Source organism: Sinocyclocheilus rhinocerous, unplaced genomic scaffold, assembly GCF_001515625.1.
Source record: "Sinocyclocheilus rhinocerous isolate Xijiao unplaced genomic scaffold, SAMN03320098_v1.1 scaffold185, whole genome shotgun sequence".
NCBI lineage: Eukaryota > Metazoa > Chordata > Actinopteri > Cypriniformes > Cyprinidae > Sinocyclocheilus > Sinocyclocheilus rhinocerous.
This window is the reverse complement of record NW_015662163.1, coordinates 2056296-2072102: the sequence shown is the minus strand read 5'-3', so window position 1 is coordinate 2072102 and position 15807 is coordinate 2056296. Positions and strand designations below refer to the sequence as shown.

At 36.8% G+C, this 15807-nt stretch overlaps 2 protein-coding genes and 1 long non-coding RNA gene across 4 annotated transcripts; 2 read left to right on the top strand and 1 right to left on the bottom strand.

The window, feature by feature from the left end:
• Window positions 1-6368: 6368 nt before the first annotated feature.
• Window positions 6369-8637, top strand: LOC107727577 (gap junction Cx32.2 protein-like). The gene is made up of 3 exons (XM_016537476.1): window positions 6369-6582; window positions 7109-7164; window positions 7444-8637. Exon 3 carries the CDS (start codon window positions 7473-7475, stop codon window positions 8307-8309), a length of 837 nt encoding a protein of 278 aa, XP_016392962.1. The 5' UTR covers window positions 6369-6582; window positions 7109-7164; window positions 7444-7472; the 3' UTR covers window positions 8310-8637.
• A 540-nt stretch (window positions 8638-9177) lies between these two features.
• Window positions 9178-13668, top strand: gja1b (gap junction protein alpha 1b). Of its 2 annotated transcripts, none has more exons than XM_016537582.1 (2): window positions 9178-9329; window positions 11176-13668. In XM_016537582.1, exon 2 carries the CDS (start codon window positions 11188-11190, stop codon window positions 12328-12330), a length of 1143 nt encoding a protein of 380 aa, XP_016393068.1. In that variant the 5' UTR covers window positions 9178-9329; window positions 11176-11187; the 3' UTR covers window positions 12331-13668. The 2 variants fall into 2 exon arrangements, with proteins under 2 accessions (XP_016393068.1, XP_016393067.1); XM_016537581.1 differs by having other exon boundaries at window positions 11172-13668.
• Window positions 13415-14229, bottom strand: LOC107727642 (uncharacterized). The gene is made up of 2 exons (XR_001638379.1): window positions 13904-14229; window positions 13415-13871 (listed from the first exon to the last, which is right to left on the bottom strand). It is a non-coding gene; the product is annotated as an uncharacterized LOC107727642 (long non-coding RNA).
• Between the last annotated feature and the right edge of the window lie 1578 nt (window positions 14230-15807).

Sequence of the window (15807 nt, the reverse complement as noted above, 5' to 3'; positions counted from 1 at the left end):
CCATTCAAAAGTGTATAGAGACAGTACATTTTTTTCTTTCTTTTTTGAAAGAAATTAGCATTTTAAGAATGTGCTACATTGATACACACACACACACGCACACACAGGTTTGTTTTTGTGAAAAGTGGGGACATCCCATAGGCGTAATGGTTTTTCTACTGTACAGACCGTATATTCTATTGCCCTACACCAACCCTACCCCTCACAGGAAACTTTGTGCTATTTCAGATTTTCAATACACTCCATTCTGTGTGATTTATATGCGTTTTGAAAAGTGGGGACATGGGGTAATGTCCTGAAAAGTCACCTTCTCCTTGTAATACCTATGTCATACCCTTGTCATTATACAAATTTATGTCCTCATTTGTCACAAAAACGCGCGCACACACACACACACACACACTATCTTAATTTAATCTGCCGAAGATATACTGTTGTTGTTGTTTTTTTGTTAATTTCATACACGTTAAAATGTAAAATTGAGGTAAGAGTAAAAGCAAATGAGCTTTTTCTCTTGTATGGGAAATGTATGGGTTTTACAAGTAATATGCATTATGATACAAAAATGGCACAACATCAGCATAATTAAAATATTTGACATATATCAGCTAAAAGCAAATTGTTGTGTCATAAAAAATAATTCCAATACTCAATAAACAAAACAGATTAAGTAATTCCATATTTAAAGTTAACCTACCTTTTATATGATGACAGGTCCAGTGACACTTGTTCTTTATTTGTGTGCAGGTGAAAAGATGATATCAGAGCTTTCAGTCTTTCAAGATCTGACTTTCAATAAGTTTTGTAATTTTTATAAGTGTAGCTTTCATTTAGTGTCCACCCACAAAACAAAACAAAAAATCTGCATTTCACTTCGGGTCATTGAGCACGTACTCACACCCAGTCCAAAACCACACAAACAGATTTACATCACACCACCCTTCACATTGTCCAGCTTTGACTCGAGATGTTGCAATACATGAAACCAAGAAATGTTAAGTCACCTCCCTTATGATCATGAGAATATGTGATGAAACTTTCCATAGACAGTGCTTTTTTAAAAACACATAAACTCAATGTTAAAGGGAAAGAAAGTTTGCATTTTGCAAACTCTGTTTGTAAAAATATCTTATGTAATCCAAAGCATTCAAGATGCAGTCCAAGCCCATGATCATTACATGTTATGCTGGTTTTGTTTTGTACAGTTATAGGTTCATACAATTGTACTGTTTCAAAAATACGCAGATATGACATTTCTGTAGTATTAATTTTAATATAAATGTCTGACTGTGATACAAAAGCAAAGGAATTATTTGGATAAATGCACCTGCCAAATGAATAACTTAAAATGCAACTGTCTACAAGTGTAAACAAGTAACATGCATGTCTGAACTCTATCCAGTTATCATGTACAGTTACACCACAGCTATTTCCTACATTCTCCACAGAAACCATGATTATGGGAGAAAATGGCAAAACAGGATTTTTTTCTTGAGGTTCTATGAAGTGGTGTTGTACAGATATGGTTGTTCCCACTGAATGAAAAAACACACAAACACCACATGAAAAGACACATTTTGTGCTAACAATTTCCTCATCCTCACCACCCATTTATAGGTCACCCAGATCATCTTTAATATCATAACTGAAAGATTGCTTTGTCCTGCTCAAGTGGAGTCTTATGATGCAAACCACTAAAAGAAGACTAAAAGAAGACAATCACATCATTTTCCATGGAGGTTACATGTGTCTCTATGGTCACTGTGAATGGGCTACAGGGATTTTAATTTCAAATGAGAGGTGTCTTTTGTTGTTGTCGTCCATTTTTGACTGCTAAAGTTTGTGCATCTGAAAGAACCATGTGTTGGAGAAGTTACTTTAAACCTGTAACTTGTCAGTCTAGCTACTCATGATTTAGTGACAACTTCAAACTTGAATAAATATCCTACATTTACATTAAATAGGCTAAATGTAAAGGAAATATTAGAATAATGCTTAATTTATACATAAATTAAGATTATACATTTATATTTGATGAATACGAATACAAAAATGACCTGAAGCGACTCGAATAGTTAGAAAAGTTAGAACGAAACAATTCAAGAGAATGAATCAGGCTACATATATGAGAGCTTGGGCCATTTCGGATGAACCAATACATTAGACTCAATTGTAGGCCTACTTTTCAGTGAGAGAGAAAGAGGACTGTCTAGGACAAACCGATTCACTGGAATGAATCAGACTTTCCAGCAGAGTATACAGAGAGCGTGTGATTACTTCAACTCGCTCTGCATTGATGCAGACTGCAGTGCTACATTAAAAACAGTAATGTTGCGTTTATTTGCACACTGCTAATTGACCCTTCGCAGGGAGTCTGACCAATCATAATGCCGAATCTGCCATTTTTGTCTAACAAACAAACCAGACAGGAGAGTAGATTAATGACGGTGGACTTGAACTTGAAAAATGTTGTGCGTTGATGTCTTCACGCCGTTACTTTTGGTATAGTCTCAGCTTTCAAATTTTGTAATTTTTTAAAGAAATTCAAACAATAAATGCCATTTTGTGGCTTTTTAATGTGTTGTGACAGATCACCGTAGCGCCTCAGTTCAAGCTGCATGTGAAGCGATCATCTCTTCCTCTATACTAGTTGTAGCATGAAATAAACATGAATGAACATAAGAAGGTATCTTGTTTCAACTGTGCAAAGACGTCAATACACACCACTTTTCAAGTTCACTGACATTAATCTACTCTCTGGTCTGGTTTGTTTGTCAGACAAAATTGGCAAATTCGGCGTTATGATAGGTCAGATCGCCTGTCAATCAAGTTCCCCGCGAAGGGTAATAGAGTGGGGGAACTATGACGTCAGAACCCGGAAGAGGAATTCGCTGCGGGTTCCTTCGAGATTTTCCTATGGGGTTTTATAATGGGGTTTTTCTATTTATGAGTAAAATAAAGCCTGTGGTAAACATAACTTGACGATACTTTTACGTTTTGTTCTACAATGTAAACTGCACACACTTACAGCCCAAACGTTCTTATCTAGTTACTTATTTAAAAACATACATTTTCAAAAATGAACATAATTGCTTCAAAATGTTTGTTTTGGGTATGGATGGGTGTAATTTACGTTGTAGAACAAAACGTAAAAGTATCATCAAGCTATGCTTACCACAGGCTTTATTTTACTCATAAATAGAAAAACCCCATTATAAAACCCCATAGGAAAATCTCGAAGGAACCCGCGGCGAATTACTCTTGATTGACAGGCGATCTGACCTATCATAACGCCGAATTTGCCAATTTTGTCTGACAAACAAACCAGACCAGAGAGTAGATTAATGTCAGTGAACTGCGGGTTCCTTCGAGATTTTCCTATGGGGTTTTATAATGGGGTTTTTCAATTTATGAGTAAAATAAAGCCTGTGGTAAACATAGACGGACGATACTTTTACGTTTTGTTCTACAATGTAAACTGCACACACTTACAGCCCAAACGTTCTTATCTAGTTACTTATTTAAAAACATACATTTTCAAAAATGAACATAATTGCTTCAAAATTTTTGTTTTGGGTATGGATGGGTGTAATTTACGTTGTAGAACAAAACGTAAAAGTATCATTAAGCTATGCTTACCACATGCTTTATTTTACTCATAAATAGAAAAACCCCATTATAAAACCCCATATAGGAAAATCTCGAAGGAACCCGCGGCGAAATACTCTTCCGGGTTCTGACGTCATAGTTCCCCCACTCTATTGTGGGGGAAAGTAGCTTGTTATAGGAAAAATATGCTTAAATGCATTTGAACTACTGTAAAACTCTTCTGAAAAATATCGCTAGATAAGTCAGAATCGTACACTTGTCTTGCCTATACTATGTCCAAGAAAACGTTCTGATACAGCCATTTCATATAGTAATCAGATCTTCTGGTTTCACCACAGAATTTCCCCCACATTAATGTTAATATTTACTTTCAGTCTATCTGATTGAAAGGATTAGCTCTTAGATTTGTATTATTTAGTTTTCAGTCAATATTATGATGAGACCTCACTATATGGGGGTGGTTGAAGCTGGTAAAAGGTAATGGTAAGCACATGTTCCCTAAAATTTTGAGTTTTGCTAATCTGATTTTATGTCATTTCCTGACTTCTTTTTCAACATGAGTTGCAATAAGTGAGTCCATGATGGTACATTCCTCAATACCAGGGCTACATTTGGGCTTTAGTTAATCGGTCACTGCAAGACGACCTTATTGTCTGGGCCTGAATTAATATTTCTTTTGATTCCCAAGAGGTTTAGGTCAAATCTATGGTGCAGTTTTTCAGATCCTGAGTGTTAAAATGTTTGTTATTTATGTCCCTTAGTTAGTAAGATTACTCAGAGACTCAAGACAGGCTAAAAGTTCATTGTGAGTATGACTATCCGCAAGTCTCTCTCCCACAATTACACACAATTAAACAAGAATTACAATTCTTGAGAAATAAAACTCCTTTTTACTGACAGATTACACAAGGATTTACTTGAAACAGTTGTTACTTGAAAGAGGTTGTCAGGGTCAAGTGGTTTGTGCAGAAAATTATAAATAGGTCTATATGTTTTCCTCCATATTTCATGTATTAAATGTTGGGATTCATAAAGGCTTATTTCAAATTAGGGAAAGTAATATGACTGGTGCTTTTTTTATTATTAAAAAAGCCTTTTAAATGTTGGGTTGATTTATTATTATTTTTTTTTAATTAAAACTAACGGATTTAAAGGTTTCCTTATAAAATATGTCAATTTAAAACTATAATTCTCAAAACTGATGAATAACAGTTCAATTTTGCGTGTGTGTGAAATATATATGTGACCCTGGACCACAAAACCAGTCTCAAGTCACTGGGGTATATTTGTAGCAATAGCCAAAAAAAACATTGTATGGGTCAAAATTATCGATTTTTCTTTTATGCCAAAAATCATTAGGATATTAAATAAAGATTGTGTTCCATTAAGATATTTTGTAAATTTCCTACCGTAAATATATATAAAACTTAATTTTTGATTAGTAATATGCATTGCTAAGAACTTCATTTGGACAACTTTAAAAGTGATTTTTTCAGTATTTAGATTTTTTTTGCACCCTCAGATTCCAGCTTTTCAAATAGTTGTATCTCGGCCAAATATTGTCCTATCCTAACAAACCATTTGGACAACTTTAAAGGCGATTTTCTCAATATTTTGATTTTTTTGCACCCTCAGATTCCAGATTTTCAAATAGTTGTATCTCGGCCAAATATTGTCCTATCCTAACAAACCATACATCAAAGGAAAGCTTATTTATTCAGATGATATATAAATCTCATTTAGAAAAAAATTGACCCTTATGACTGGTTTTGTGGTCCAGGGTCACATATATTTCACAAATTATGACTCTTACTCAGTTGTAACACCAGTTTCACCACAATTTCCCATTTTGGCACCAATTTTCTCAAAAGTCAAATCACCTTATTTTTTTTACAATAAAAAAATCAGTGTACTGTACAGGTGCATCTCAATAAATTAGAATGTCGTGGAAAAGTTCATTTATTTCAGTAATTCAACTCAAATTGTGAAACTCGTGTATTAAATAAATTCAATGCACACAGACTGATTTTTTTTATTGGTCTTATGGAGTATTCTAATTTGTTGAGATAGTGAGTTGGTGGGTTTTTGTTAAATGTGAGCCAAAATCATCACAATTAAAAGAACCAAAGACTTAAACTACTTCAGTCTGTGTGCATTGAATTTATTTAATACACGACTTTCACAATTTGAGTTGAATTACTGAAATAAATGAACTTTTCCACGACATTCTAATTTATTGAGATGCACCTGTATTTATCAAGGAGACAACAGTGTCAATGAAGAGCTTAAGAAACTTTTGCATAAGTTTCAATCAAGCATGTCAATTTAAAGGTGTGAACATATTGTTCATTTGTATTAATTTAGCAGAAACCTTTCTTCTTTTTTTCAGGACAGTCCCTCTGAAAAAAAGCAGTGGTTAAGTGTCTTCTCAAGGCCACAGTGATTGTTCCTCATAGGGCTCAAACCCAGCAACCTTACCAGGCCTGATCTGTAGCCACTACACCACACCACCATCACGTATAGACGCTGCTTCCACTTAGCGACATAAAGTCGATGATTTAGCTGAATTTCATCAATGTGTGAAAGTGTGCTGCAACATGGCTCATGAAGTGACGAATTGCCTGTTCTTCGAACAAGAACAGAAACAGAGAAGTGAAAATGTCTGGTTTTAACTGGTTTTCTTATCATTCAGATGGGCGGAGCATTCAGTGTCCTTTCACATATATGTAAATCACATTTCACGGAGAGAAGAAGATTGATTGAAACGGTCAAGTCTTGTCTGAGAGCCTGTGACCTCACTGAAACCGACAGATATTTCACATTTTAACAATATTGACTTTAAATTTCCGGAAGCTGAATAAGGAAATATGTTTATTTAAATACATGCTTATGAATAATGTTAAAATAATATTTAGGATCTTTAGTATTAGTTGTAGCATTAGGGGAAATTACCATTCGGATCCATTTGTTCAGGTAAGAATATTTTGGGATATGTTGGAGTATGTTTTTTTGTTTTTTTTAAACTGCAGTCCCAATCTTATCTTTAAATTCTTTAAATATGTTTATATATAAAGTTAGAAGAATTAGAAGAATTTAATTATACATTCTTTTATATCTTTAATCTTACAAAAATTGTTTTTGGAAACATCACTCAAAAGTACTAACTTTTCTTCAGATTATTGAGTCTTAAATATCAAATGTATTTAAATAAGTGCGATGAAGTTATTATTTATTCAATCAAATATATTTAAAACATTCTACAGTTTTAATATCTTAAATAGAATGAGCTTTTATTTATTTATTTTTACTGGAGTCCCCATCTTATCTTCATTAAATCTTACAGAAAACATTTTAGAAACATCACTAAAAAGTAACTTTCTTCAAAGATTTCAGGTTTATTCAGTCAGTAAACCAAAACACCACAAAACTTGTCTTCGATTTCAGAAGAACCCGAAGAGATTTTGTTCTAAACCGTGTTTATGATTTTATATTTTTATAGGGTGGCAACAAATACTCTGAGATTACAAGACATTTTTTTCTCCATTAAATTATTTGGTGAGTATGAAATTTGTATAACAGATAAGATTCTGTGCAAGCTCTTTCAATAAACTAGAAATATATTGTTGTTTTGCGCTGTAATGTTCATGGTGGCCTTAAGGTGACAATTCCCATATTCCTTTGCCTTTTTGATTATAACAAGAACCTGGCTTGCTCATAACGTGGCATTAAAAAAGTTGGGGAAAAAAGACCTCCTCCAAATTGTTTTGATCACCATGGTTTCATATAGAAAGCAATTGTGGACACTTCAGTGTAAATCTCCTGTTTATCCTCCAGGGAAGCCCTGAGCAACTGAGCATCCAATCATGGGAGACTGGGGATTCCTCTCAGCTTTACTGGACAAAGTACAGTCTCACTCCACCGTCATCGGTAAGATATGGATGAGCGTCCTCTTCATCTTCAGGATCCTGGTGCTGGGAGCAGGAGCGGAGAATGTGTGGGGTGATGAGCGATCCAACTTAGTGTGCAACACCAACACGCCTGGTTGCGAGAACGTGTGCTATGACTGGAAGTTCCCCATCTCGCATATTCGCTTCTGGGTCATGCAGATCATCTTTGTTTCCACTCCAACTTTGGTGTATCTGGGCCACGTGGTGCACGTCATCCACCAAGAGAACAAACTGAGAGAGGAGCAGAAAAGAAACCCGATGTCAAAGTCTCCAAAATATACAAACGAAAAAGGGAAGGTTGAAATCAAAGGAAGCATGCTGGGTAGTTACTTGACCCAGCTGTTTATTAAAATCATTTTTGAGGTGGCTTTCATCGTTGGGCAGTATTATCTGTTTGGATTTATCATGGAGCGTAAGTTCCACTGTAAGCAGTTGCCATGCACGGTGGAGACAGAGTGTTTCGTGTCTAGACCCACAGAGAAAACCGTCTTCATTATCTTCATGTTGGTGGTGGCATGTGTGTCTCTGGCCTTAAATGTTCTAGAAATCTTCTATTTGCTTTGTAAGAGGATAAGTGGGAGAAATAAGAAATATAGGAATGTAATGTATGCTGGCGAATCCCGTTATCCTTCACCTTTTTCAGCAGAACTTGATTCTGCTCATGGAATGAGACACAATGAGTTAAACATGGCCTTTCAGAACAGGTGGGATCAAAGCAAAGGCAGCCTTGATGGAGCCAAACCTGAGCCATAGGGCAATAAGTCATTGTGGTAACATGAAATGCACAGAATATATTCAACTTTATATAATCAACACAGCCTATGGAGAAAAAAAAATGTTGATTGTAACTTTTGCTAAATGAACACTAGATGGCGCTGTAATCTTCTTGAGTTGCACTCACTAACCCCTAACTTCTGTCACTACAAGGCCAGTGATTTTTTTTGTTGTTGCCTGAGTTACTGTAGTAATTATATCGTTTTTAATGTTATTTTAGCAATGCAACACGAAATATGTTTAACCAACTTTTTCTTTTTGTGCACTAAGAATAAACATTGTAAGAGAAATAAATAAATGAAGATGTATCAGTTGTTTTCTTATATAGAAGGGACATCAGGGACAAAGATATTAAATTATTAATAAAAAAAAAATCTGCAAATGCACACGCACATGCTTTTATAATATTTAACACTATAAGTTCATTTATAATACATTATATTATATATTAAATATTCATAATATTTCAACACTAAAATTACTTTTAATATTTACCGAATATGTAAAATTAAAACCGCAGTAAACAATGATAATATCATTTTTATATTTATATTCTTTACCTCAAGATAACAAACGCTCCCTTTTAGTGACTATTCTATTCGGATAATCATAAAAACGTCCTTACTTACCTACAATCACGTTAGAAATGTCATTATGTTATGCTATATTTATTAATATGCAATTTATATTGTATTACGATTGTCAATTATTGCTAATAAGACAAGTTTTCGAGAGAAACATTTGTTCGTCTGAGTTGAAGAAGCTCACCAAGCGAAAGGAGGACCCAAAAACTCTTTCTTGTTACGTTGCCAGTCATGTGACTTTGCCAAACTTTGTGCGTCTGCTTTCCACTTTCTTCGCTCCGAGTCTCTTATAAGCAGGGAAAGTTTGACAAGTGTGCCTCAGTTTCTCCATAGTCGCTTACTTGGATTTGGTGACTGATCTTCGGAGAGACGGAGTAAGTCCCTACAGGGCTCTCCTCTCTTTACTTCTCTCCAGGTAAGTTTTTACAGAAAGTCTTACAACTTTTCAAAACTATTTATTTTTTCATAGCGGCACTAATATTCAGAACTGAGCAACACAATGTTAAGTTACTTTAAAAGAATTCTAACGTTTTAAATGCCTCTTGTCATATTACATTTTAACTTAACATTTGAGTGAGTTTAGAAGTTCATGAAATGATCGAAATCTCATATCTATCGAAATATATTACAGTCATATGGTTCAATAGGCTATATCATATTTTCGCATTTTATTCACGTCTGCTGTGCAGGACACGTTCGGTGAAAAAGAGGTCATTTAATAGGCATTTCAATAATTAAAACAACAATTAAATAACAGACATTTCAAAAAAACTTTGTGTCTGGAAAAAAAGTTTTGAAGAAAAACGTAAACAGGAATCAAAAACATGAATTTAATAGGAACTAATTATAACAACAATTTTTCTCGTAAAATAAGATGGAAAAACAACGTTGGGTCTTTTCTTCCTTTGTTTTTAGAACTCTAATACGACTTTCTGGTGAAAAAAACGATCTGTTTCGCCTGCGTCGTGAATAGCGCCGAGTAGGGGGCGCTGTTCAGTCCCTCAATACAATGTTAAGCGGCTTGACTGTGGCAGGACTTTAACCTGTAATTCCCAAACATTCCTACATTATTTTGTGCAATCAATATAATGACAAGTTTGATTTTTATATGTTTAAATAAATGCAACAAACAGTTATTATTCTATGTACTTTAATTTTTTTGCCCACTTGATGTCTTTATGGACTTTTAACACTGTCATAATATACATTCCACATACCCCATTTAAACTTTTTATTAGTGCCACGAGACCCACAAATTGTCCAGGATATTGAAGGGATGCTCTGCTTCATGCCTGCACCACATGAATCAGGCAGTTCTTTAGAACTGTTTAAACAGTTCCTTATGATATTTGATTTTCCATGCTGCGCAGAGGATTAATTAAAGACTTGCAGCCCAATTCTATTCAGATTTCAAGTGAATGTTATTGTTCATTATTTAAACATCTCTGATGTGACTGGAGGGACCGACATCTCACTAAATAAACAAGGATCTTTAAATTCTCCATTGTCCTAGCTGCTTAGTCATGTTTTCTTCATGGCATTTAAGACGTTTTAATCAGCAGATAATGAGTCACTTTCTGTCATGGTAGCATTTGCATGAGAAATTGTATTTCACAAAGCAAAAGACACAATGCCTGGCAGTTATCTTTACAACCCCAAACCAAACCCCTACGTGTGTAAGCCACATGTTTGTTATCTGAGCTATCTGAGACCAGGTGTAGTTTATATTATGATAATCCTGAGGTCACCCTCATGATTATTTTCATAATAACATCCTCAGCAGGTGCTGAAACTAACACTTTCATCATGTGCTTTATGTACAGAAAAATACACTACCACTTGAGCCACACTTCAAAATGTATGAATTGCTTTGCATTACATAACTATGTGTGTGTGTGTGTGTACTTTATGCTACATTGTGGGGACCAAATGTTTTTTGTAAGGGGTAGGTTTAGGGTTGGGTTAGGGGATAAAAAATATAGTTTGGTGAGTATAAAAGTAATAGAAGTCTATGGAAAGTCCACACAATTCACAGAAACAAAGTGTGTGTGTGTATATACTAATATGACATCCACTAAAAGTGATGGACTGTTTGATTAAAAATGACAGATTTTTTTTTAAAGTGAAGTATTATCCGTTCAGACATGTCACTTTGATGTTTTGCATCTAATGCGATGATATTCAGACATATAAGTGTCACTGAAGTGTCCAAAAGTGTCTAAATACATTTTATTACATCTCAGCTTTCTATTTTCAGCTAGAACTCCCTCAAGATGGGTGACTGGAGTGCGTTGGGAAGACTTCTTGACAAGGTGCAGGCCTACTCCACGGCCGGAGGGAAAATCTGGCTCTCTGTGCTCTTCATCTTCCGGATCCTAGTTCTGGGAACGGCAGTGGAGTCGGCCTGGGGTGACGAGCAGTCAGCTTTCAAGTGCAATACCCAGCAGCCCGGTTGCGACAACGTCTGCTACGACAAATCGTTTCCTATCTCACACGTGCGCTTCTGGGTGCTTCAGATCATCTTCGTGTCCACGCCTACGCTCCTGTACCTGGCGCACGTTTTCTACCTGATGCGCAAGGAGGAGAAGCTCAACCGCAGGGAGGAGGAGCTGAAGGCCGTGCAGAATGACGGTGGTGACGTCGAGCTCCATCTCAAGAAGATCGAGCTCAAGAAGTTCAAGCACGGCCTGGAGGAGCACGGCAAGGTGAAGATGAAGGGTGCCCTGCTGCGCACCTACATCGTCAGCATCCTTTTCAAGTCCATCTTTGAGGTGGGCTTCCTGTTGCTCCAGTGGTACATCTACGGCTTCAGCCTGTCCGCCGTGTACACGTGCGAGCGTTCGCCTTGCCCCCATCAGGTGGACTGTTTCCTCTCCCGCCCCACGGAGAAGACCATCTTCATTATCTTCATGCTGGTGGTTTCGCTCGTGTCACTTTTGCTCAACATCATCGAGCTCGTCTACGTGCTCTTCAAACGGATCAAGGACCGCGTGAAAGGCCGCCAAAACCAGTTCCCCACCGGCACCCTGAGCCCCACGCCGAAGGAACTGTCCACGACCAAATACGCCTACTACAACGGCTGCTCCTCGCCGACCGCGCCGCTCTCGCCAATGTCGCCTCCGGGCTACAAGCTAGCCACCGGCGAGCGGACCAACTCTTGTCGCAATTACAACAAGCAGGCCAACGAGCAGAACTGGGCTAACTACAGCACCGAACAGAACCGTTTGGGCCAGAACGGCAGCACCATCTCCAACTCGCACGCTCAGGCCTTCGACTACCCTGACGACACTCACGAGCACAAGAAACTGACACCGGGCCACGAGCTGCAGCCGCTGGCGTTGATAGACGCTCGGCCGTGCAGCCGCGCCAGCAGCAGAATGAGCAGTCGAGCGAGGCCTGACGACCTGGACGTCTAGCTGTGCGACTTGGTGCCATGTCACGACACTAGAGGACTGACCCAGGCAATGAGACGCACTCATTTCCTGTACTGAGGGGGCGGGGCTTCATCCGCACAAGTTCCTCAATCTAGTCGATACAGAGACATAAAATTACTCACACTGCTGGAGGTACTATTCATTAATAATGATGTTGAAACTAGCAGCGCTAACATGTCCTAACAACCGAACAGCCAGGGGGGACTCGAAGGGGCACAAACGGGGCCAAACCTGGCGCATCTCTCAATTCTGTCCACCAAAATATGCCTTGGTCATGTGATTGATTTTGTTGTGCTTGTTAGTATTGGGTTTATTAAAATGCCACACAACGATTCCATTTGAACAAGTTGCACTCTTACAGTAGGTGTAGATTTGTGTTTTAACCCCCCTACAGTCGATCCCGTTTATGACGTCACATGACCTCAAATCTACATTTTCCAACAGGGTGTTCGCAGTCACAAATTAATATTTATTTATTCATAACCATTAACAGGATATCCCACCACTAGATGAAGATTGACTACTACTCAAGGTCATGTCTACATAATTAATACCATCCAAGTGCATATTTATTGACAATAATCCAAATTTCAGCAATACATTCATCAGCAAATACGTTTTTTTATTTTTTTATTAATCACAGTGGACTGTCATTTTCCTGATAAACTTTGAATTTATGTGGTGTTGGTTTTTGTTATTTGATGATATTTGTTGCTTTTTTGGGTGGTGGTATGAAACAGAAATGTCTATTTGTGGACTGAGCTGCTGTACCAACTGTTACACGGCTTGATGTTCTTTTCCGCATTTTGATTTTGACTGAAATTGTCTTTAATAGTGTGCGAGAGAAAGGCTTTGTTTTTGTTCTCTTTTTTAAAAAATGCCATTTTATTTTCCTTTTTGTTTCTTTAGGGAGGGCAGATGGAATGAACTAGTTTTGAATTAGAATGAGCAGAATTAATGTCTTACCTTTGGAGTGAATGACCTTTTTAACTCAATGTAATCATTGCTGCTTGAGAGATAGAGTTTTAGTACTGTAAATCAAGCTAACTATGTCACAAATGTGAGGTTTTTTTTTTAGAAGACTGCTTTTTAGAGCTGGACTAATATTTAGTCAGTTATATTAAGAGATACATGCCAGCGTAGCTCCACAACTACCAAACACTAGTAGATGAAATTTCATTATGGACATTTTTTGTTTTGATTTTTCAAATTGTGCATCATAGTATATTGGTACTCATTTGCAGAGACTCATGGATTTTTCAGCTACAATGGTGTTTGCACTGAGATTTTGGCTAGGGTGTTATTTGATGCAAAAATGACTACAAGTTCTCTGTTATGCACGTAACTAATTTATTTTACAACACACTATGAGGCGTATAATCGCTACACTTAAACAGTGCTCTCACAGAATCCTTGGGTTTGGGATGTTGAGTGGCTAAGGCAAGATTTTGCATCTGGTAAATAGTGCAAATTGGGTTTTAAATCAGAACAAAACTGATGTAATGTCATTCCATGGGAATCCACTGTTGTACGTTGTGCATGACAGTGGAAAAACCGAGCAATCAAACAAAAACGGACATTAATCAAATCTGTGAAAAGCAATTTAACCAATAAAGATTTTTTCTTTGCCATTTTGCATTGGTGTGTCTCAGTCAAACTCTTTTATTCGACCACACTAATGCTCAAACTGTGTTTCCAATATACACTTACTCATTTCAGTATTTTTGTTTACACCCAACGAGAGGCTTACAATCTAAATTTAAAAAGAAAGAAAAAAAAAAGACAAAATGCACTGCAATTTGTCTGGTGCCAGTATCTAAAGGAGTCTGGTGCAGGCTTTTTATCCAAGAGAATTAGCCCTACACAAACCACCGTGTTTAAACAGCCAATAGAGACAAACGCAGTGTAACGGCCAAGATCCGTCTACGCCAAGACCGACTTGCAAACCAAAAGACTGATAAGTTTTTACATGTATGTTTTAAATTGCCCCAAAAGAAACTTTCAAAATTTCATCATATAAAAAGATTCAGTGCCTTTTCTCTTATCCAAGTTTCCTATTTAACCTTTCCACAAAGCTAAATAAAACCATATGCCTGGGCCGAGTCTGTGGACCACATGTGGCAAGAGCAGAAGAATGTAAAAAAAGCAGGAGACTTTGATCTAGTGCTAATTAATGCAGATCTTTTTAAACCAGATTTATCACACAATGCGATTGCATATACCAGAGGCCAAACTGATAAATTCTGCAGTTTTTCATCAAGACAAGGTAAAAGAAAAGTATCAGCTGGTGCAAAAAAAAAAAAAAGGTCTTGAAGCCCAGTGTCTTATAAACACATATATTACCATTAAAAAAATTAAAAACACTATAAAACAGCAATATTGTGAAATATTATTACAATTTTAAATAACAGTTTTCTATTTTAATATATTTTAAAACTCCAGTCTTCAGTGGCACATGATCCGTCAGAAATCATTCTAATATGCTGATTTGCTGCTAAAGAAAAAATTTGTATTATTATCCATGTTGAAAACAGTTGTGCTGCTTAAAGGCAGGGTATGTGATTTTTCAAAAACACTTTAGAAAACTGATTCGGGCCGAATAGCAAAACAAACTTGTAGCCAATCAGCAATAAGGGGCGTGTCTACTCGTGATGTGGAGGAAAGAGCTTTCAGTGCATGGTACGGACATTAGCCGAGCCGAGCGACAGAAAGATAGAAATGGCAGATAAAAAACAAAAGAGGAAAACGTCTGCGGAACGATAAGGCAAAGAAGTAGGACCCGTGTAAATATTGGATCAGCTTTCCAGCGCTGGAGAGAACTCAAGGAGCGGAGGCCTGCGATCGGACGCCGAGGTTGCTTTGTTTCTTCTCAATAGGTGAGTAACACCGTGTCTACAACAGCTAAAGTCTGACTACACTGGACGCGATCAAACGACCGTTGAAAACCATTTGAAATTTGTGTCAGCACGTCATAAATAAAACCCGGCAGCAGTTTCCTTGCCGCGCCGCTCACGTCCGTAGACATGGTGTAACATTGGTTTTGCTTTGTTTCACAGAACTAATCGTTGCCTGGGTTGCGTACGTATATGTGGGGCGGAGCGATCAAAATAGGGGCAAGACCCTTTTGGGGTAGGGGCGTGTTTGTTTTGGTGATTTCAAATATCAACATTGGCTACCAGAAATCGCTTACTCTGCCTTTAATACTTTTGTGGAAACCATAATTTAAAAAAAATTATTGAATAGAAAGTTCAAACAGCATTTATTTAAAAGAGAAAACTTTTGTAATGTTATAAATGCCTTTACTTTTACTTTTGATCAATGTAATATATCTCTGCTGAATAAAATTATTAATTTAAATATATAAATAAATTCTCACTGACCCCAATTTTTTTAATGGTAGCTTATATGTATGTGTGTGTGTGTGTGTGTATATATATATATATATATATATATTTCTTT